General features: G+C 44.8%; 1 protein-coding gene across 1 annotated transcript in view; it reads right to left on the bottom strand.

Annotated features, from left to right (window-relative positions):
• LOC124287285 (polyamine-transporting ATPase 13A3-like) overlaps positions 1-24,497 on the bottom strand; it is a 47,409-nt gene that overhangs the window by 6,688 nt on the left and 16,224 nt on the right. Inside the window, 18 exon segments of the mRNA XM_046723784.1 lie at positions 751-823; positions 1,795-1,891; positions 3,397-3,549; positions 4,041-4,120; positions 5,157-5,258; positions 6,432-6,592; positions 8,667-8,791; positions 11,431-11,551; positions 11,976-12,132; positions 12,645-12,749; positions 18,219-18,363; positions 19,035-19,096; positions 19,766-19,900; positions 19,902-19,967; positions 20,839-20,984; positions 21,362-21,535; positions 22,838-22,969; positions 24,054-24,120. Coding sequence (XP_046579740.1) covers positions 751-823; positions 1,795-1,891; positions 3,397-3,549; positions 4,041-4,120; positions 5,157-5,258; positions 6,432-6,592; positions 8,667-8,791; positions 11,431-11,551; positions 11,976-12,132; positions 12,645-12,749; positions 18,219-18,363; positions 19,035-19,096; positions 19,766-19,900; positions 19,902-19,967; positions 20,839-20,984; positions 21,362-21,535; positions 22,838-22,969; positions 24,054-24,120 — 2,101 coding nt within the window.

Genomic DNA, 24,497 nt, shown 5'->3' with positions numbered 1-24,497 from the left:
TAACAAGGCAATATCACGGCGGGGGCAACAGAAATGGGCTTCACAAGTTGTACTTATGTCGGGAATCAAACCCGGATGTTCGGCGTGACGAACGAACGTTTTAACCACTAGGCTACCCCACTGCCCCGGAGATAACATGAAGAGAGTGTTTGTTGATGGTGTTGTTGTTGTGATACGCCGCACTCAGCAATATTCCAGCTATATGGCGGCGGTCTGAACATAATAGAGTCTGGACCACACAATCCAGTAATTAACAGCATGAGCATCGATCCACGCAAATGGGATACGATGACATGTGTCAACCAAGTCAACGAGTCTGACCACCCGATCCTGTTAGTCGCCTCTTACGACGACCATGGGTTGCTGGTTGATTGGTTGTATAGTTTTAGGGCGACGTGGACCAATATGAGGCCTATTTGCGCCCACATGGGTTGCTGAAATAAGAGAATGATTGTCTCCCTTGAGTTGAATACCACTTGGGCACACAGAAACTGATGAAACTTTTGAGAGGTTTTGTGTCGCAGGATTTCTCGATTGTTGACTGACTGACTGGCTGACTGTTGTGTATGTTGTGAAATTTGGCGTCTTTGGTTTCCTGTGCTTAATTCTCGGGGTTGAGAGGGAGACAGTGTTACCATGGTTACCTACCCGTGATCCTGATGGTTGCAAAGCAGATCGTGTTACCATAACAGTTACACAAACAATGGTACTGAGGGCTGTGACGGAGACAGTGTTACCATGGTTACCTACATGTGATACTCAGAGATGTGACGATGAACAAGTCGATGACCAGGAACCCGGCATCAGTGAGATTTGCTCCGATCTGGAGGACACAAAAATGATTACAACTACACATACTACACTTATACTGACATTTAAAGCGTCTATCAAGTGTACTGCATTCCTACATCTGATTGTGTTCATGCTGAAGTATTTGTTACCACTGATCAATGAACCTCACCAGAAAACTAAAATTTGTATAATATTCTCAATAATTCTGGCAATGGAATCAAACCCTGGTCTTCTGAATGACAAGTCTACACCTTAACCACTTGGCTACTAAAAGCGTTAATGTTTTGGCGAACCGGCCGACCGAGTGAGAGGATTTGGTTTTACGCCGCTTTTAGTAATATTCCAGCAATACCATTGCGGGGGTCTCCACATTGTACTCATGTAGAGAATCGAACCCGGGTCTTCAGCGTGATGAGTGAACACTTTTACAACTCGACTACCCAACCGCCCTCGCCCGTTTCTGTCAACATGCCACTATGATATCTTGAATGAAACAGAGGGCCATTCAACTACAATCCACCTGACATATATGCAGTTTGTTTGTCTGTTGTGTAACGCCGCACTCATCAGTGTTCCAGATATATGGCGGCGATCCGTAGATAATCAGGTTTGCACCAGACAGTCCAGTCATCAACAACATGAACATCAATCTACGCAATTGGGATACGATGATATGTCAACCAAGTCAGCAAGGCCGATCCCGTTAGTCGCCACTTACGGCAAGCATGGGTTTAACGCAGCACTAAGCAACTCTAAAGCTATATGCAGCGATCTGTAAATAATCGAGCCTGGACCAGAAAATCCAGTGATTTTCTGTATTAGCATCGATCCGCGCAATTGGGATACGATGACGTGTGTCAACCAAGTCAGCAAGGCCGTCCCCTGATCCCGTTAGTCGCCACTTATGACAAGCATGGGTTGCTGAAGACCAATTCTAACCCGGATCTTCACAGGTCTACACTGATGTACATAAACCAGATAATACAATGCCATCTAGCTGACCCAATACAGGAGCAGGACTGAGATGAACTGCGTCAGACTGTAACACGCCATGAACTTGAAGATTCCGAAGGATGTCACGAGCGCCGCTCGGCCCTGCCTGAAACCATGCACCAAAAGGTCATCTGGCAATTGATGCAGTGCAGCTATGCTGCAAAATCATGCAGAAATAATGCAGTTTAAATCATGGAATACAGAGTATGCATGCGTAATTTGAGCACTGATGAAAGTTGCGATCATCAATGCATGAGAACACATAGGCTTACTCTTTGTCTCTGAATATAAATCCAGTAGAAACAAACAATTCCTTTTAAACTGAAATGGAGCCCCAGTGAGATGGGTGAACTTGAGGAAATCTAGACTTGCTTCATTTGAGGATTTAGTATTGCTGAAGGGAAATATAATGTTGTTCAGGGACTAGAGAACACACACAGGGACCAGTGATACCTGATCAAAGTATTTACACCTCACAAACATAAAAGCATTAAGTATAATGTTGTGGTTACTATTTCGGAATGGACGTCGCAACACTGATCTGATACAACACCCAACCGGAAAATTCTTGCACTGGAATTATTAATGCGTGGCAGAACAGTGACGAGTGCCACACATAACTCTGAAAACAACATGGAGACGTGCACTGGGTATTTGATGCAGTAGACATCCTGCACTACAGATACACGTATCATTGATGTATTCATATCATTGATGTATTCATATCATTGATGTTTTCATATCATTGATGTATTAATATCATTAATGTATTCATATCATTAATGTATTCATATCATTGATGTATTCATATCATTGATGTATTCAGACCGCCTCCGTGGTGTAGTGGTTAGAGCGTCCGCCCGGAGAGCGGAAGGTCGCGGGTTCGATCCCCGACCGCGTCATACCAAAAGACGTTAAAATATGGTACTTGTTGGTCCCTGCCTGGCGCTCGGCATTAATGGGTACATCAAGGACTGGTCGGCTCGGAGTCAGTTTAATGTGTCTGAGTGGGGTATTCATGCTTCACTGCGGCATGGTATCTCAGTGGGCTAGCACTATAAAACCAGCTTAAGTCTGGGCTAGTACAAGCAGCCGCACCTACACATACACACGCAAGCACGTAGTCATATGAGCGAAATATTCTCAAGCACGACGTTAAACCCGATTTCACCTCACCTCACCTTGATGTATTCATATCATTGATGTATTCATATCATTAATGTATTCATATCATTGATGTATTCATATCATTGATGTATTCATATCATTGATGTTTTCATATCATTGATGTATTCATATCATTGATGTTTTCATATCATTAATGTTTTCATATCATTAATGTATTCATATCATTAATGTTTTCATATCATTGATGTATTCATATCATTGATGTATTCATATCATTAATGTATCATCCATGCGTTAGAGTGAGTGAGTATGGTTTTACGCCGCTTTTTAGCAATATTTTTGGACACCAGAAATGGGCTTCACACATTGTACCCATGTGGGGGATCGAACCCGGGTCTTCAGCATGACGAGCGAACGCTTTAACCACTAGGCTACCCCACGGTCTTTACATGCGTTAGACCAGGCCCTATGTAGGCTACCTACCTGATGACATTAGGCACACACTCGATGGTGGGCTTCTTGGACGTGAAAGGCGAGGCTACAGAAGCTTCAGCCTCCGACAGAGATATGCCGGCATGGGCTGTTTTCAGTGCTCCGCAGTCGTTAGCCCCATCACCACACATTCCGACATAGTAACTGGTAAAATAGGATTTGAATTATTTAAAATATGTCATGTTTTAATTGTGTATTCTTTGTAACATCAAGCAACAAATCTGTATTATTTGCCCCAAACCATACCTATGCCATCGTTCCAAGCATTATTTCTCCAAAATGTTACGTTTTCAGAATTATAACTGACACGTAGTAAGGAATTAGAAACTAATTTCAAACGTAATCACTTCAATCCGTTAAATCAAATATATATCAATAAAATATACTCGAAAGTAAAAGTTATTGTAACACACAGACAACAAACGGAAGTAGTGTTATTTATTTGGAAAGTGAGTGAGTGAGTGAGTACGCCGCTTTTAGCAATATTCCAGCAATATCACGGCGGGGGGACACCAGAAATGGGCTTCACACATTGTACCCATGTGGGGAATCGAACCTGGGTCTTCGGCGTGACGAGTGAACGCTACCCCACCGCCCCTAAACAGGAATGAGATACAGCAAAAGAAAAGACTCACTCTAATGCCTGCAAGCTCTCCACCAACTGCGCCTTTTGCTCTGGTCCCATGCGTGCAAAGACAGTCCCCTTGACGACGATCTGAATAGTCCATAACTTTATACATTAACAGGTTGCCATGTATAGTTTGTTCCCAGGTTAACCCATAAGAGGTTCACATTTAGTTGGGCAGTTTTTTCTGTTCCTAACACATATCACCAATTTTTCAGTCTTGTCATGCATAAAGCTTATTGTTTGATGCACATTTTTTGATCAACACATTACGTAAAGAAGGATCATAATCCTACTTCTGGAATAAACATATCAGACTTTTTTCTCAGACTCAAACCATGCTATTGTTAACCATTCACAATTGTGCACAGCGACTGATGTTTCAGGTTTACTGATTCAAACTACTGTCGAGAAAGACCATTGAATTCCTGACGTTTATATGCAATCAATGACCTCAGATGTGATGAAATTAAACAAGGATTATGGGGATGATGACTATGGTAGACGAAGGTCACTGAGGACCAATCCCAAGCATATGTGAAACAAATTAGAATTCTTCACTATTGCAGGTGTACGTTCCAGGGATCACCATGCTCGTTGCTAAGGAAACCAAAACTTTGATCCCAGTTTACAAAGCCGTAAAGCAATCGTTGCGATATCGTAAAAAGTAGCAGGATCCGTCATCTGTTACCTCACACTGATGCACATTAGACCCCTAAGTCAGTCAGGGTCCCGATCCATAAAGGCTCGTAGCATTACGACTTGTCGTTACTCTAAGCTTTACCATGGGCTTACGAATGTTGTAAAATGTGGTAGGATCTGTCACTCAAATGTGCCCTAACACCGATGTGCATTATTCGTGTGTGTCATTGATTCCTTTATTGATCAAATAGGGTGCCGATCCACAAAGCCGTCGTAGCTTTACGGCCTGTCGTAACTCTAACGTTTATTATGGGCTTACGAATGCCGTATTGCTACGGACGCTTTGTGAATGGAGATCCAGGCTTTGTGACTCCGTGGCTTGCTTGGACCAATGGTCTGATGTTACCACTGGTCCGGATTCCGCCAAGATGGAGCAGTGATGAAAGAATAGTAAAAAAGTCAACTAAAACACACTACGCCCTACCTTCGACATCAGGTCGGGGAAATGCTGTCTTATGACAGCCCAGGACTTCCCCGTCAGAGCGAAGCGGAAACTGTCGTTGTCCATCTGTAGGGCGATGGAATCCTGGAAGATAGGGTGAGTGAGTGAGTTTAGTTTTACGCCGCGCTCAGCAATATTCCAGCTATATGGCGGCGGTCTGTAAATAATCTAGCCTGGACCAGGCAATCCAGTGATCGACAGCAGGAGCATCGATCTGCGCAATTGGGAACAGATGACAAGTGTCAACCAAGCCAGCGAGCCTGACCACCCGATCCCGTTAGTCGCCTCTTACGACAAGCACGGGCTACTGAAGATCAATATTCTAACCCAGATCTTCAGGGGTATGAATGTCGTTCCATGCAGCATCAATAACATGCAGCGGAGGGGACATATTGTTGATCAGTGGCGTGAAAACAAAAACACTCACTAAAACAGGTAAGAAACTATAGTGTGTCAGAATGTACATATGATTTACTTCTTTTTAGTACAAAGATTGCCAAAGATAACATGCTAAGAAAAATGTCCAACGATATAATAAAATGCACAAAAACACCAAGCTTTTCGATACTATTCCTCTCTTTGACGTTGAATTCTGTTCCAGTGAAAGGTGAAACTGGGTCTAATGTCGTCTTCAAGATCATTGCACAAATCGCTGGAGATGTTTATGCTATTAAGCGTTTGTGTGTGCGTGTGTATGTGCCTATACGTTTGCGTGCGTGCGCGCGTCTGTGTGTGTGTGGTTGCTTGTACTGGTCCCGACTACAGCCAGTTTGGGCAGTGCTAACCCAATTAGGTCACGTGTCGCAGTTTAACATGGCGACAGGAAACTAGCTGACCATATGCTGACTCTAAGCCAACCAATCCTTGAGTTATCACTGTAAACAATGCAAGTGGTAGCAGGCTACAGGATCCGTGCGAAATTGGGACTGAACATGTTTTGGTTGACCAACGAAACCAAAAACATAAGCAATAAGAAAGTTGATCAACTGAATGAGACAGAAACCAAAGGGCTTATACCAAAACTTGTTTCAGCGAGTGAGTGAGTGAATGTGGTTTTACTCTGCTTTTTGTAATGTTTAGGCGATATTAGGACAGGGGACACCAGAAATACCCGTGTGGGGAATCGAACCCGTGTTAAGGGACCGTTTTAACAAGAAAGCTTCTCCGCCGCCAGTGGGATCTTAAAGATATATCGATGCAAGCACAAGTACATGCAAAATATTCATGAATCGTAAACAATTTCGATATTATTTTTACCTTGCCAAATTTCTTTTCCTTCTCATCGGCGAAAACAAACTCTATTTCTGGACCTGTCTTGTCGGCCTGTGGAGGGTAGGCTTGGACAAGGATGATACGATCTGTGGGATCTACCATACAACACTCCCGGGCCACGCTCAGGGCAGTCAACATGTTGTCACCTGGAGAAAACGTCAATATGCACTCCTTGAAAAAAGATATGTGTGGTCGGTTTCAATACAGTTCTGATATTTTCACAAATATTTTGTAGTTTATAGAGTGTCTGGATGACAGGGGTGGTCCAGCTACACCTACCTGTAACCATGATGTTTCTGATGGCGGCCTCCCGGAGTGTCTGGATGACAGGGGTGGTCCAGCTACACCTACCTGTAACCATGATGTGTCTGATGGCGGCCTCCCGGAGTGTCTGGATGACAGGGGTGGTCCAGCTACACCTACCTGTAACCATGATGTTTCTGATGGCGGCCTCCCGGAGTGTCTGGATGACAGGGGTGGTCCAGCTATACCTACCTGTGACCATGATGTTTCTGATGGCGGCCTCCCGTAGTGTCTGGATGACAGGGGTGGTCCAACTATACCTACCTGTGACCATGATGTTTCTGATGGCGGCCTCCCGTAGTGTCTGGATGACAGGGGTGGTCCAGCTACACCTACCTGTAACCATGATGTTTCTGATGGCGGCCTCCCGTGAGTGTCTGGATGACAGGGGTGGTCCAGCTACACCTACCTGTAACCATGATGTTTCTGATGGCGGCCTCCCGGAGTGTCTGGATGACAGGGGTGGTCCAGCTACACCTACCTGTAACCATGATGTTTCTGATGGCGGCCTCCCGGAGTGTCTGGATGACAGGGGTGGTCCAGGTACACCTACCTGTAACCATGATGTTTCTGATGGCGGCATCCCGGAGTGTCTTGATGACAGGGGTGGTCCAGCTACACCTACCTGTAACCATGATGTTTCTGATGGCGGCCTCCCGTAGTGTCTTGATGACAGGGGTGGTCCAGCTACACCTACCTGTAACCATGATGTGTCTGATGGCGGCCTCCCGTAGTGTCTGGATGACAGGGGTGGTCCAGCTACACCTACCTGTAACCATGATGTTTCTGATGGCGGCCTCCCGGAGTGTCTGGATGACAGGGGTGGTCCAGCTACACCTACCTGTAACCATGATGTGTCTGATGGCGGCCTCCCGTAGTGTCTGGATGACAGGGGTGGTCCAGCTACACCTACCTGTGACCATGATGTTTCTGATGGCCTCCCGGGTGTCTGGATGACAGGGGTGGTCCAGCTATACCTACCTGTAACCATGATGTTTCTGATGGCGGCCTCCCGTAGTGTCTGGAAGACAGGGGTGGTCCAGCTACACGTACCTGTAACCATGATGTTTCTGATGGCAGCCTCTCCGGAGTGTCTGGATGACAGGGTGGTCCAGCTACACCTACCTGTAACCATGATGTTTCTGATGGCGGCCTCCCGGAGTGTCTGGATGACAGGGGTGGTCCAGCTACACCTACCTGTGACCATGATGTTTCTGATGGCGGCCTCCCGTAGTGTCTGGATGACAGGGGTGGTCCAGCTACACCTACCTGTGACCATGATGTTTCTGATGGCGGCCTCCCGGAGTGTCTGGATGACAGGGGTGGTCCAGCTATGCCTACCTGTGACCATGATGTTTCTGATGGCGGCCTCCCGGAGTGTCTGGATGACAGGGGTGGTCCAGCTATGCCTACCTGTGACCATGATGTTTCTGATGGCGGCCTCCCGGAGTGTCTGGATGACAGGGGTGGTCCAGCTACACCTACCTGTGACCATGATGTTTCTGATGGCGGCATCCCGTAATGTCTGGATGACAGGGGTGGTCCAGCTATACCTACCTGTGACCATGATGTTTCTGATGGCGGCATCCCGTAGTGTCTGGATGACAGGGGTGGTCTGGCTACACCTACCTGTGACCATGATGTTTCTGATGGCGGCATCCCGTAGTGTCTGGATGACAGGGGTGGTCTGGCTACACCTACCTGTGACCATGATGTTTCTGATGGCGGCCTCCCGGAGTGTCTGGATGACAGGGGTGGTCCAGCTATACCTACCTGTGACCATGATGTTTCTGATGGCGGCATCCCGTAGTGTCTGGATGACAGGGGTGGTCTGGCTACACCTACCTGTGACCATGATGTTTCTGATGGCGGCCTCCCGGAGTGTCTGGATGACAGGGGTGGTCCAGCTACACCTACCTGTAACCATGATGTTTCTGATGGCGGCCTCCCGTAGTGTCTGGATGACAGGGGTGGTCTCCGGCTTCAGGCAGTTCTCCATCACCAGCAGCCCCAGGAAGTTGAGATCCTTCTCCACCTGCTCCCTACAAGAGGAACATTGTTTGCGGTTTAACATGCAGTGATTTAATGCTGGCATTACCATTGTTTTTGAATGCCTTTGATTATCACAGGAATATATAGGTTTCAGGATCTGGTATTGACCTCACATGACAAATCACAAATTGTGGAAGAGCTTGTATGGTAAGCTGTTCCAATATTTGATTACATACCCCAAACCCTCATATTTATTCCATCCAATGAGTGGAGTATAGTTTTACGCCGCTTTTAGCAATATTCCAGCAATATAACGTCTGGGGACACCATAAATGGACTTCACACATTGTACCCACGTGGGGAATCGAACCCGGGTCTTCGGCGTGACGTGAGAACACTTTAGCCATTAGGCTAACACACACACCCGTTAACCATTAGGCTAACACACACACACTAACACACACACACACACCACTCACCACACCCCCCACCCCACGGTGTTTGAGAACCATGGTGAAGGGAGTAAATGAAGGGTAAATGTAAGTCTTCCTTGTCAACAGAAAAGATGGCTTACTTATGGAGAAAGTGCATGATTTGTTGAGGAACTTCATTCGTTGTCGTTTTGATCGTTTTCACTTCACAATTTAGTAAAAAGCCCTTTGCAGTCAGTTTTAAATCAAGGCACATATCGGTGTGAGGCCGTCATTATCCACAGTAATGCAAACCCGGTTTCAGAACCGGCGTTGAATACGCCAAGTGAGTTATTGCGATGGTATCGGAGAGATCGCGAAGTAGATTCACGTACCACATTAGCAGAGATGCCAACGGCAAAGCGTTGCAAATAGCAGTTTCAAGGATCAAAATTAGTAGTTTGACCATAACACACACATCAGTTCAATATCATATTTTAGAATTTACATGGGAGGAGTATCGTAGCAAGGCGAACGTTACTGAAAATAGATACATTACAATGATTTGGTACATTCAACTGAAAGCCATATTTGACGGAAACTCACGCACAACGGCAATTTCTCTTGAGTGCAATGAAAATAACAAAATATATACCAACAGTTTACACGTAAATACATGTTTATGTCGTTTAGATATTAGGCACTATTTTGTTCGCTTACAGTTCTTTAAAGCAAGTTTTCAAGTAAATATAAAAATCGTCGCACAGTACCTTCATCGGTGAACAATAAAGTTAGTGGAAATGTGTTGATTTTGAAAAATATATAAAAAATACTAGTTTTTTTTTCAAACTGGTATACGTTTGCAATTGAATTTACACCATCGTGCATACAATAAGAAGAGTCACGATGTCTGTGTATTTTTCTTGGCGGAGGTAGATCCAGTGCTGCGAGAGCACAATATTAGATCAATCTAATTGCGCATCAACGGTCAAAGGGAGGCAACTCAATCAATACTTTCACGCACACATCTCAGTGTTTTGTAGAGAGCTAATTATTTGCGAAGTGGGCGGGTGTGTGGTTTCACGGGCCGTGCACTGACTATTTCACTTTCATTTGATCCCACGTACATGGTCAATTCTGTTACCTAAATACTTCAACGGTATAATGAACATATTTGTGGAATCGTGACGTTCATGGTCAAAGGGAGGTAACTCTAAACCTTAATAAATTAACCCCATTTTCACTGACTTACCTCCCTTTGAACCAGGGGGACATTACTCTTGATCTTTGGTGTACGTAGTTAGCTCCCTTTGCTTGAGAGCACATGTAGTGTGTGAAGTTTTAAAAGAGGACACTGTGTGGAGTTGAGACAAGGGAGTTAACTCTTGTACAAACACGGTTACCTCCCTTTGACCGTAAACCGCACCAGATTCACCTCCCCAGTGCAATGCCTTTCTTTACATACGAAATCCATTATTAGGAGAAAGAGAATCATGGTGAGCAGGGGGAATATGGCTGCTAAAACATACTGATTTTAGACGTTTTAATTCACGTGACGTTACTAGTTTAGTAGAAATTCTTATGCAATTTTAGCACGATCGGCTAAATTTTAAATAGGCGATACGACCCAGAAGCTGGTGATTTTTTGCAGTTTTTCAACTCAGAAACAGATTCCAGTTTTACAGAAATGAAAATGTGCCATAACTCGTACAACTATTTTCACTCAAGTTCGTTTTCAGCATCAACGTTTTTGTTTGGCTTGAAATAAATTAATCTTGACTTGATATTAGATGGGATATCCTGGTTCTAAATCCCGATGCATCAGTACTGACAATAACTTGGCAGCTTTGTCAACGAATATTGAGAAAATACCCCGAGCGGGTGATTTGTTTAAAACCAATGTGAGTTAAAATATTCGAGTTAAGGCAGGACAGGTAGCAGACAATAACTGTCTGATAATCATTCATTTTCGGATTTTATACGATAAGCACTGGGTATTAGCGTCTTATCCATCTATCACTCGTTCAGATACTTTGTGTCTGAAATAGAAAGACCCTGAATTTTTTTAGCAGGACTGTTTCAATTAATTTGGGCTAAAACTGAAAAGAAACAGATAAATAAAATTAATTTTTATGTGAAATATTTTTAAAAAAACCCATGTGGGGAATAGAACCTGGGTTTTCGGCGTGACGAGCGAACGCCTTAATCACTAGGCTACCCCCCCCGTATCAGCAGAGTAGTAATATGCTGAGCCATCTGGATATATTTGATGCTGTTACCGCGTTATTCTCTGGAGTTTGGCATAGTTCAGTTTCCGTGGCAAGGCCTTCCAGGCCAGAGCGAGGACCCGGTAGCCATGCTGTGTGTAGGCCATCAGTACATCGTGGAAGTTGGCAGGGACTGAAGCAGAATACAGTTGGCCTATTTACGAAGCTGTCCGAGAGATTAAGTAAGCTAGTATTTCCAACCGATCTTAACTAAGTCTCTTCTCGAAACTGATTTGTGCAAAGACAACTTCAGTTTGTGATAGAAACTATGTATTTCACGATGATCGACATTAACTGAATCCAAACTGATCCTATGAATTAAACGTTAAAGAAATGAAATATGTTCCATCATAAACGTTTGTTGAATGTCAGTAAATGCACCCAAATGAAGAATCAAAATGAATAAATCTTGCCGAAAAAAATATTCACACATTTTGAGCATTTGTATTTTAATCGGATTTCTTTTCAACATTTGTAATTTCATTCTAAGATTTGGGTTAGTAAATGTTAGACTCTTGCAGGTGTCTTTTTCAGAATTTTAACGCTTTTGTCTGTACCTGTTTCAGCCATGGAGAGGCTTGTGATCATCTCAGGCGCTCCCTTCACGAACAGGTCAAAGTTGTTGGCACCGAGGTTCCGTGTGATGACCGACATTCTCTGTAGACTGGAGGAGAAGGTAAACTGTCTCACCACGCCGATGTCTTCTCCCATTGGCTGGAATAGTTAAACATGCGGTGATGGGAAGAAATATGGGAACATCATTAATGTACACGTAAGAGACTACAGCTTAATGCCCCATAGCTTTGTTGTTCCTGACTGTTGTCTGGTCGGGTGGAGTGTTGTGATTATCCCCACCAGTATATGACAAGATAATAATACTAAATAATAATGGCCATTTATAAAGCGCCCGTTCCCACACACTTGTGCATGCTCACAGTCACATGCCTTATCCCACCGGGTACCCATTTTCTGCTGGGTGAACAGAGGCAAAAACAAATTCACTTGCCTAAGGTGATTCCACATGAATCAATCACATGTGCTTCGTTGTGGGGAAGGACTGAAGTCCTAAAAACTCTCAGAAGTCAAGCTGCAAACACGGTCACCCATCCAAGGACTCTCCACGCTTAACTTATGAAGCTGATATATGAACAACATTGTCGTAGAATGGAGGAGATGAACTGTCATCCTTTCCCTGGCTGAAACACCTTAAGATTTGTTGTTCTTACCTGACTGTCGTCTTCTGGAACGGAGTTGTTCCTGGTTCGGGGATGAACAATGGTGGGCACCATCATGTCAAACCTTGTCTCCTCCTCACCAGGCTCCTCCAACACCTGAAACATGGAGCGAGTTGGTGAGTGCTCGGATGGGTGAGCTGGTGGAAGAATGGGCGCTCAGACCAATCTGAGAACAATGGGTGCATTGACGGATAAGTGATTGTATGTGTGGATTTGTTTGTGAAGGTGGAAGAATGAGAATGAGTTCGTAGAAAAATTGGTGGGTTGGTCGATGAGTAAGTATGGGTGAGTGAGTTAGTAGAAGAATTGGTGGGTTGGTCGATGAGTAAGTAAATGGGTGAGTTAGTAGAAAAATTGAGGTGGGCTGGTCGATGAGGTAAGCGTGAGTGAATGGGTGAGTTAGTAGAAGAATTGGTGGGCTGGTCGATGGTCGATGAATGGTAAGTAGAAGAACTGGTGAATGGGTGAGTTAGTAGAAGAATTGGTGGGTTGGTCGATGAGTAAGTGGTGAAATGGTGTGAGTTAGAAGAATTGGTGGGTTGGTCGATGAGTAAGTGAGTGAATGGGTGAGTTAGTAGAAGAATTGGTGGGTTGGTCGATGAGTAAGTAAGTGAATGGGTGAGTTAGTAGAAGAATTGGTGGGTTGGTCGATGAGTAAGTAAGTGAATGGGTGAGTTAGTAGAAGAATTGGTGGGCTGGTCGATGAGTAAGTGAGTGAATGGGTGAGTTAGTAGAAGAATTGGTGGGTTGGTCGATGAGTAGAAGTGAGTGAATGGGTGAGTTAGTAGAAGAAGGGTGGTGGGCTGGTCGATGAGTAAGTGAGTGAATGGGTGAGTTAGTAGAAGAATTGGTGGGTTGGTCGATGAGTAAGTGAGTGAATGGGTGAGTTAGTAGAAGAATTGGTGGGCTGGTCGATGAGTAAGTGAGTGAATGGGTGAGTTAGTAGAAGAATTGGTGGGTTGGTCGATGAGTAAGTGAGTGAATGGGTGAGTTAGTAGAAGAATTGGTGGGTTGGTCGATGAGTGAGTGAGTGAATGGGTGAGTTAGTAGAAGGATTGGTGGGTTGGTCGATGAGTAAGTGAGTGAATGGGTGAGTTAGTAGAAGAATTGGTGGGTTGGTCGATGAGTAAGTGAGTGAATGGGTGAGTTAGTAGAAGAATTGGTGGGTTGGTCGATGAGTAAGTAAGTGAGTTAGTAGAAGAATTGAATGGTCGATGAGTTTAAGTAGAATGGGTGAGAATAGGAAGAATGGTGGGTTGGTCGATGAGTAAGTGAGTGAATGGGTGAGTTAGTAGAAGAATTGGTGGGTTGGTCGATGAGTAAGTGAGTGAATGGGTGAGTTAGTAGAAGAATTGGTGGGTTGGTCGATGAGTAAGTGAGTGAATGGGTGAGTTAGTAGAAGAATTGGTGGGTTGGTCGATGAGTAAGTAAGTGAATGGGTGAGTTAGTAGAAGAATTGGTGGGTTGGTCGATGAGTAAGTGAGTGAATGGGTGAGTTAGTAGAAGAATTGGTGGGTTGGTCGATGAGTAAGTGAGTGAATGGGTGAGTTAGTAGAAGAATTGGTGGGTTGGTCGATGAGTAAGTGAGTGAATGGGTGAGTTAGTAGAAGAATTGGTGGGTTGGTCGATGAGTAAGTGAGTGAATGGGTGAGTTAGTAGAAGAATTGGTGGGTTGGTCGATGAGTAAGTGAGTGAATGGGTGAGTTAGTAGAAGAATTGGTGGGTTGGTCGATGAGTAAGTGAGTGAATGGGTGAGTTAGTAGAAGAATTGGTGGGTTGGTCGATGAGTAAGTGAGTGAATGGGTGAGTTAGTAGAAGAATTGGTCGATGAGTAGAAGTGGTGGGTGAGTTAGTAGAAGAATTGGTGGGTTGAGTAAGTGAGTGAATGGGTGAGTTAGTAGAAGAATTGGTGGGTTGGTCGATGAGTAAGTGAGTGAATGGGTGAGTTAGTAGAAGAATTGGTGGGTTGGTCGATGAGTAAGTGAGTGAATGGGTGAGTTAGTAGAAGAATTGGTGGGTTGGTCGATGAGTAAGTGAGTGAATGGGTGAGTTAGTAGAAGAATTGGTGGGTGGTCGATGAGTAAGTGAGTGAATGGGTGAGTTAGTAGAAAGAATTGGTGGGTTGGTCGATGAGTAAGTGAGTGAATGGGTGAGTTAGTAGAAAGAATTGGTGGGTTGGTCGATGAGTAGAAGTGAATGAATGAGTTGAGTAGAAGAATTGGTGGGTTGGTCGATGAGTAAGTGAGTGAATGGGTGAGTTGAGTACGAAAGGTGGTGGGTTGGTCGATAGTAGAATGGGTGAGTTAATAGAATTAATGGGTTGGTCGATAGGTCGAAATGAGTAAGTGAGTGAAAGGTGGTGGGATCGATGTTAGTAGAAGGAATTGGTGGGTTGGTGATGAGTAAGTGAGTGAATGAGTAAGTTAGTAGAATGGGTGAGTTAGTAGAAGAATTGGTGGGTTGGTCGATGAGTAGGTTGGTCGAAGTGAGGTAAATGGGTGAGTTAGTAGAAAGAGGTGGTGGGTTGGTCGATGAGTAAGTGAGTGAATGGGTGAGTTAGTGAAGAATTGGTGGGTTGGTCAAGAAATGAGTAGGTCGAAGTGAAGTAGAATGTTGAGTTAGTAGAAGAGGTGGTGGGTTGGTCGATGAGTAAGTGAGTGAATGGGTGAGTTAGTAGAAGAATTGGTGGGTTGGTCGATGATGAGTGAAATAGTGAAATAAATGGGTGAGTTAGTAGAAGAATTGGTGGGTTGGTCGATGAGTAAGTGAGTGAATGGGTGAGTTGAGTAGAAGAATTGAGGTGGGTTGGTCGATGGTAAGTGGTGAATGGGTGAGTTAGTAGAAAAGAATTGGTGGGTTGGTCGATGAGTAAGTGAGTTAGTGAATGGTGGGTGATGTAAGTAGTGAATGAAGTAGAAAGAATTGGTGGGTTGGTCGATGAGTAAGTAAGTGAATGGGTGAGGGATTAGTAGAAGAATTGTGGTGGGTTGGTCGATGAGTAAGTGAGTGAATGGGTGAGTTAGTAGAAAGGAATTGGTGGGTTGGTCGATGAGTAGTAAGTAAATGGGTGAGTTAGTATGGGTGGTGGGTTGGTCGATGAGTAAAGTGAGTGAATGGGTGTGAGTTAGTAGAAGAATTGGTGGGTTGGTCGATGAGTAAGTAAAATGGGTGAGTTAGTAGAAAAGGAATTGGTGGTGGGTGGTGAGTAAGTGAGTAAGTGAGTTAGTGATGGGTTGGTCGTGAGTAAGAAGAATTGTGGTGGGTGAGATGGTAAGAAATGAAATTGGTGAATGGGTAGTAGAAGAATTGGTGGGTTGGTCGATGGAGTAAGTTAGTGAATGGGTGAGTTAGTAGAAGAATTGGTGGGTTGGTCGTGAGTAAGTAATTGGTGAATGGGTGAGTTAGTAGAAGAATTGGTGGGTTGGTCGATGAGTAGAGTGAGTAAATACGTTGTGATTATGGGTGAGTTGAGTAGAAATGGGTGAGTTGGTGAATTGGTCGATGAGTATGAGTAAGTGAGTGAATGGGTGAGGATTAGTAGAAGAATTGGTGGGTTGGTCGATGAGTAAGTAGAAGTGAATGGGTGAGTTAGTAGAAGAATTGGTGGGTTGGTCGATGAGTAAGTGAGTGAATGGGTGAGTTAGTAGAAAGAATTGGTGGGTTGGTCGATGAGTAAGAAGAGTGAATGGGTGAGTTAGTAGAAAGGTTGGTGGGTTGGTCGATGAGTAGAAGTGAAGTGAATGGGTGAGTTAGTAGAAGAATTGGTGGGTTGGTCGATGAGTAAGTAAGTAAATGGGTGAGTTAGTAGAAGAATTGGTGGGTTGGTCGATGAGTAGAGTGAGTGAATGAGTGAATGGGTGAGTTAGTAGAAGAATTGGTGGGTTGGTCGATGAGTAAGTAAGTAGTAAATGAGTTAGTAGAAAGGAATGGTGGGCTGGTCGATAGTAGAAGAAATGGTGGGTTGGTCGATGAGTAAGTATGAAGTGAATGGGTGAGTTAGTAGAAGAATTGGTGGGTTGGTCGATGAGTAAGTGAGTGAATGGGTGAGTTAGTAGAAGAATTGGTGGGTTGGTCGATGAGTAAGTGAGTGAATGGGTGAGTTAGTAGAAGAATTGGTGGGCTGGTCGATGAGTAAGTAGAAGTGGGTTGGTCGATGTAAGTGTGAATGGGTGAGTGGGTGGGTTGGTCGATGAGAAGTTAAATGGGTGAGATAGTAGAAGAATTGGTGGGTTGGTCGATGAGTAAGTGAGTGAATGGGTGAGTTAGTAGAAGAATTGGTGGGCTGGTCGATGAGTAAGTGAGTGAATGGGTGAGTTAGTAGAAGAATTGGTGGGCTGGTCGATGAGTGAGTGAGTGGTCGGATGGGTGAGCTTGATGAATGTGTTGGTGGGTCAGTGAATAAGTGAGTTGGTGAATGGTTTAGTTCGTAGATGGTTGAATGTCTGGATGAGTGAGTGGGTGCCAGAGTAAGCAGTGAACAGATGTATGTATGTATTTATGTGTGTATGGATTGGATGGATGGATGGATGGGTTGGCGGGCGGATGGATAGATGGATGGGTGGGTGGATGTATGAATGTATGGGTGGAGGATTGGATGTATGGGTTGGGCGGATGTATGGATGGATGGGTGGGTGGATGTATGAATGTATGGGTGGAGGGTTGGATGTATGGGTTGGGCGGATGTATGGATGGATGGGTGGGAGGATGTATGAATGTATGGGTGGAGGGTTGGATGTATGGGTTGGGCGGATGTATGGATGGATGGGTGGGTGGGTGGATGTATGAATGTATGGGTGGAGGGTTGGATGTATGGGTTGGGCAGATGTATGGGATGGATGGGTGGGTGGATGTATGAATGTATGGGTGGAGGGGTGGATGTATGGGTTGGGCGGATGTATGGATGGATGGGTGGGTGTATGTATGGATGGATGGGTTGGCGGATGGATGGATGGATGGATGGGTGGGTGGGTGTATGGATGGATGGGTGGGTTGGCGGGCGGATGGATGGATGGATGGATGGGGGTGGGCGGATGTATGGATGGATGGGTGGGTGTATGGATGGATGGATGGGTTGGCGGGCGGATGGATGGATGGATGGATGGGTGGGTGGGTGTATGAACGTATGGGTGGAGGATTGGATGTATGGGTTGGGCGGATGGATGGATGGATGGGTTGGGCGGATGGATGGGTGGATGGGTGGGTGTATGGATGGATGGATGGGTGGGTGGGTGTATGGATGGATGGATGTGCCTGCATGGATGGGTGGTTCACTGATGATATTAAAACCGGCGTTAAGTCTAAATCACTCTCATTCACCAAATGGGTGTCGGCGTGGATTTAAGGCATGTCTTAGAAATCGGTGATACAATGACCTCACCGGATTGCCACTACAGCCCAAGGGGAGGTGTGAGTTAGTGAGTGGATATTGCTTAACGCAGCATCAGCATTGTTGCTATAATACGACACTTATCATTCGACACAACAGGCGGAGTAACCGTGGGTCAGCAATATTTTGAAGCGTTCGTAAAAATAAAGAAACCAGTCGACACTTGGGGAGTAACTCACCCAATCAACAGCCTCGAACATGATGAGATCCAGGGGGTCTCCAGCCACGTGACCATCTATAATAGTGAGAGAGTGGCAGGTTGCCATGGCACTGACGATCTGCGGATTGTGTAACTTGCTCATGTTGCGAATTTCGTCTCTGAACCTGAGGAAATAGAGCACCTCTTGCTGTGAGTTTCTTTGTTGAACACATGTCGAAATGCACATACCGAACTTCGTTATAATCGTAGTTTCCTCTGTGTGAGACACGACACTTTAGGGACAAGTTCTAATTTTAATTTAAAGGTGATGTCAATTTCATCACTTGATACTGATACTTAGTCTCTGAATATATATAATTTTGATAGTAACAAACAAGCCCATTTAAATTGAAAAGGAGCCCCAGAGAGACCCGAGATTCAGATCTAGACTTACTTTATTTAGGGCTTTAGCACTGCAGAGAGAGCTTGGCAGTGGGGAAAATAATGTGGTTCAGGGACTGTGACACAGACTAGTGAAAGTCGTATAATACCATATTATACACCGCTAACCTTATATCCATGATCTATAAATAACTGAGTCATGGCCAAGGAAACTTTGTCAATATCATTGGGAACAGTCCACATTGGTTTCGTACAAGGAACACCCAGAAAGGTCAAACATATCCAACCATCCGAATCCAATCAACGCGCTGTGTTGGGACAGGACCAGTCAGACAATGTAGCCACCCAATCCACATTTTAGTGGTCTGTTGTGACCTGCATTGGATTCTGGAGACTACGGCAGAGCTCCCATGTGTTTAGTTTGTTAGTTTATGGTTGCCAAGCAACTGCTTACGCTCCACTGGAGGAAGGCACCACGGCCATCATCTTCATACCATCCTCCGTCAAGGTTCCTGTCTGAAAACGAACATTGCGTCAATATTGGCAAGTCGCAGTGTAGCCTAATGGGCAAAGGGTTCTCTCCACACGCCGAGATACCGGGTTCGATACCCTTCATGAGAGCAACCAATTTCTATTGCTAAACATAGCTTACAATCACACTCACCCACAGGGTTTATGGGGATTGAACGACGTGTTCTTTAGTGTGCGTGCAGAGACCCCTACTCAAAGACAGAATAGCGGCACGGTCTCAAAGATATTTTCGTCTGAGAAGATGATAATTTCATCTACTAAGAAGATTTTTCTTACATCTACATAGATGATAGTGTTATATAATGATAGCGTCTGTTAATTCCTATTCATTCCAATTCTAATAAATAAAGTTGACATGTCTAATTTCATCAAATTAATCAAGTTTGAAAAAAAAAATATGTTAAAACGAAGGTAAGATAACATGTCCACTGGTCAATGAACGATAGGCGATGGGGTAGCCTTGTAGTTAAAGCGTTCGCTCATCACACCTAAGACCTGGGTTCGAATCCCCACAAGGGAACAATGAAAAAAAAAAGAATTTCTAATGTCTTGTAATGGAATATTGCATGGATATTGCTAAAAGCGTCGATCCTACTCACCCACTCACTTACTCACCCACCCACTCACTCACTCACTCACTTAATGAACACTGACCTTGTCGAAGCAGACAACGTTGATGGTGCCGCAGATGTTGATGCCGCGAGGGCTGATGCAGAAGATGCCTGCCTTCTTCAGCCGCTGCTGGGCAAATACGATGCCAACACCGAGGGCAGCCGGGAGGGCTGGGGGGTACCGCTATTGTAAGTAGATCCAGCGTCCGGATGATGATATCTCCCACGGTGTCGTTGTTCCTCACCTACGACAACAAACACATCTTTACAGGACCGTTTTGTGGATTGGGTGGACAAATTGTCTTAGATGCCGCTATTTTATGTTCATTGGTAACATATATAAAATGATCAGTTCGGATTTCAGGAATCGTTTAAAAAACTAAAAAACTCATGTTCTCCGGACATGAGAAATGGTTTGTTTCTTTGTGGCTAAACTTCAACTTCTTTGTTGCCCTTCAACCAGCCAGCGGTGGTACAAGAGTACAATAGCATCGGGTACATAAACAAAGACCCGTGAAGGTCCGGGTTAGAATGAACCTTCAGTAACCCATGCTTGTCGTAAGAGGCGACTAACGGGATCGGGTGGTCAGATTCGCTGGCTTGGTTGACACATGTCATCGGTTCCCAATTGCGCAGGTCGATGCTCATGCTGTTGATCACTGGATTGTCTGGTCCAGACTCGAGTATTTACAGACCGCCGCCATATAGCTGGAATATTGCTGAGTGCGGCGTAAAATTAAACTCACTCACTCACATAGACAAAGACAAGATGGGGCACAGTTAACATTTAAAGTATCTTAGTATACTATATATATGAATAAACATCGATAGCCTTCTTTTCACGCCGCCCTCAGCATATTCCAGCTATATGGTGGCGGTCTGTAAATAATCAAGTCTGGACCAGACAACCCAGTGATCAACAGCAGGAGCATCGATCTATTGGGAGACAATGACATGTGTCAACCAAGTCAGCAAGCCTGATAACTCGGTCCCATTAGTCGCTTCTTACGACAAGCATGGGTCTTCGTGGTTAAGTTTATATGTTTTTAACAAAAGAGATGTTACATTTTATACGGAATGAACTTCTTCGTTTCAAAAAGAAACTCCTACACTCACCATCAATACTACTGTGTAGATGAAACCCAGTGATGCGATGAAACCAAGGATACCGATGAACCAATAGGTGTCCCTGTTGAACTTGAAGTCGACCGGCTTCGGGAACATGATGGAACGAACCAACTCACCCTTAGCCGTAAGGAAACCTTGAAAATAGGCACAGAAGCAATGCATCACAGTGAAATAGGTTGCGAGTTACTCAGTTGAAGAGGTTCCAGTCTATACCTTCAAACAAACACGCAACGTTTTAGCAAAAGTTGGACTAAGGATGTTTGAGAGGAACGGAAATAGAGTAGGAAATATATCCAATGACCGGATTTGCGTAAAAGGCCGAGGCGATCTTACTTTCAACGATCATTTACAATACATTGAAGATACATCTTTGAAACTTCGTTTCCTGCGCTACCTACCAGTGTCAAGTTAGATCTGAAATTTTGTATTCATCTTACCACTTCCATGCCGTGATATTGCTGGAATATTGCTTAAAAACGGCGTAAAACAAAACTCACTCAATCACGCTTACCACTTCTGAGGACAATGGCGTTGACTCTACGGCTGCCGTAGTAGCGAGTTTGGATGACGTGAGTGCCACAGAAGAGGATGTGACGGGAGTGCTTCTTGATGTCAAACATTGCCTCCGGGCTGGAGGCGTGCAGGGGGTTGGGGAGCGGCGTCTTGGTCACAGGCACACTCTCGCCTAGACAGATATTACAGAAACACGGGGATTGTATATCAAAAGTTATTTAGGAGGACAACATCGTTTCCTTTGTGATCATGAAACTCATTTCCTTATTGACGAATAAGCGCTTCTTTCAGACCTAACACATACGTTCGAAATATTCGTACTAGTAGTCGTACAAAATAAGATGCATGTCTTTTACCAGTTGTTGATTATTTCTTGTTCAAACCCCATTATAAATATACCGTAAAAGCAAACCCATTGTTTTCCCTAAAATGTCTCCCCTAAATTAAAACACCGTGACACCTACCCTGTAACCTGAATCAATAACCGGTTGCAATGTGTAACATTGTACCCATGTCCCCACATTGTAGCCTGTAATAATGCGTCCTTACATTGGAACATGGACAACCGTTTCTCCTGCTATGTAACATGTAACCCTCTTACACTAGAGGGGTGGTGGGGTAGCTTTGTGGTTAAAGCGTTCGTTCGTCACGCCCAGGGCGGTGGGGTAGCCTAGTGGTTAAAGCGTTCGCTCGTCACGCCCAGGGCGGTGGGGTAGCCTAGTGGTTAAAGCGTTCGCTCGTCACGCCCAGGGCGGTGGGGTAGCCTAGTGGTTAAAGCGTCCGCTCGTCACGCCCAGGGCGGTAGGGTAGCCTAGTGGTTAAAGCGTCCGCTCGTCACGCCCAGGGCGGTGGGGTAGCCTAGTGGTTAAAGCGTTCGCTCGTCACGCCCAGGGCGGTGGGGTAGCCTAGTGGTTACAAGCGTGCTGTCACGCCCAGGGCGGTGGGGTAACCATTGGTTAAAGCGTCCCCTCGTCACGCCCATGTTGGTGGGGTAGCCTAGTGCTAAAAGCGGCGTAAAACGTCACGGCCAGTCGGTCAGCCTAGTGGTTAAAGCGTCCGCTCGTCACACCGAAGACCCGGGTTCGAATCCCCACATGGGTACAATGTTTGAAGCCCATTTCAGGTGTCCCCGCCTATGATATTGCTGGAATATTGCTAAAAGCGGCGTAAAACTAAACTCAGTCAGTCAGTCAGTCAGTCAGTCGTCACGCCGAATGCCCAGGTTCGATTCCCCACATGGGTACAATGTTTGAAGCCCATTTCTGGTGTCCCCCACTATGATATTGCTGGAATATTGCTAAAAGTGGCGTAAAACCCAACTCACTCACTCATTGCTACACTAGACCTACCCTGTAACTTGTTATACTGTGTTTCCTACCCTGTAACCTCGCTTCTCCTACCCGGGCACCTGTAACACTGTAGCCTGTAACAGTACTGTATCCGATATAACTACACAGTAGTTTCTGTACACTACCTGTCAGCATACTCTCGTTGACGATGCAGTTGCCGTTGATGAGGACGGCGTCACACTGCATCATGCAGCCGTGTCGAGGCACCTCTATGACGTCACCAGGCACAAGGTCTTCTGACGATATGTCTTCGTACACTGAAACACGAATATGACAGTTTGATAAATAATATTTAACCCATTATTCTAGATTTACGCTACCTTAAAGATAATTAGATAAATGTACACATATACAGGCTGGATCCGGGTAAAAACTAGTCTTCAGCAACCCATTCTTGTTAGAGGGTACTAACGGGATCGGGTGGTCGGGCTCGCTGACACGGTCGATGATTGTCATCGTATCTCAGTTGCGCAGACTGATGCTCATGCTGTTGATCACCGGATTGCCTGGTCCAGACTCGATTATTTACAGACCGCCACCATATAACTGGAATATTGCTGAGAGTGGCGTTAAACGACAAACAAACCGGCTTGGTACCCAGGAGAGGAGGAGATATCAAAATGAATTAAAGCGTGCATTACAATAGAATAAGCCTGCACCCTGAGGGGAGTTTCTATCCTAAGGAGTGGGTGGTTTCATCCTGAAATATTGCTGATTGCGGCATTAGGAAACGAACTAACTGACGATCTCAGGGCATTTAATGAGCAAAATCAACTCACGGAGGGAGTGCTTTATCGTGATTTATTCTATAAATAATTTGAGAGAACGCTAAAATGTAAAACCCCACATTGAAAGTGAGTGAGTGAGTTTAGTTTTACTCCGCACCACAATGAAAGATTGTACACACATAGAAAAAAGGACGGTGGGTAGTAATTACAATGTTTGCTTGTGACGAAGAAGGTCGGGGTTCAGTATGCCAATACGCATCCTTGTAAATGTAGGGGAGATAACTTGTGCCCAATCCTTTCATGTGAATATAATGTTTCGAACTAAACCAGAGCAATACCAACGCTAAAATATAGTCATGCGTGATAATGTATGTATTAAATTATAAAATGTGTAAGAAATCGTTATTATATACATATGGATATGAAGTTAGTCGTATTTGAGGCGTCTTTTGTTATATTACATTTTTCATCACAGCCTGTTGATATAAGTGTAAAATTGTAATCTGATCCTTTGGCATTGACACATTGATATCGAATAAAAGGAACCGATATGAGAGTTGTTTGAACTTATAACAAGCTGAGCTGACCAATGGTTGACGCTGATGGTACTTACCGTCCCCGCCACGACACACGGTGACGATGGTTGAGGAGCTGATGGTGCTGCGGAGAGCTCTCTGCATCTGCAACAACATTGAGTGAGTGAGGATAGTGAGGGTGAGTGAGTTTTAGTTTTAAGCCACTTTTAGCAACATTCCAGCAATATCACGGTGGGGGCACCAGAAATGGGCTTCACACATTGTACCCATGTGGGGAATCGAACCCGGGCCTTCGGCGTGACGAGCGAACGCTTTAACACTGGACTACCCCACCATCCGATGAGGGTAGACTTTTAGCCACTGTTATCACTTCATCATCCTCCAATTCAACCCAGCCCCCACTTTTGAACAGTGTTCCCCATTCACTTTACAAATTAACATCTTTGTTGAAGGGACCCATGTAATTGTTTCGAGTCATCCGATGTTCGATGATGACTAGTTACGGTATTCGCACTGACCAA

This window comes from Haliotis rubra, unplaced genomic scaffold (assembly GCF_003918875.1).
Source record: "Haliotis rubra isolate DU_JTF1 unplaced genomic scaffold, ASM391887v1 Scf4, whole genome shotgun sequence".
NCBI classification, from domain to species: domain Eukaryota; kingdom Metazoa; phylum Mollusca; class Gastropoda; order Lepetellida; family Haliotidae; genus Haliotis; species Haliotis rubra.
Note: the sequence above shows the minus strand (reverse complement) of the source record. Positions and strands in the feature narration are given on the sequence as shown.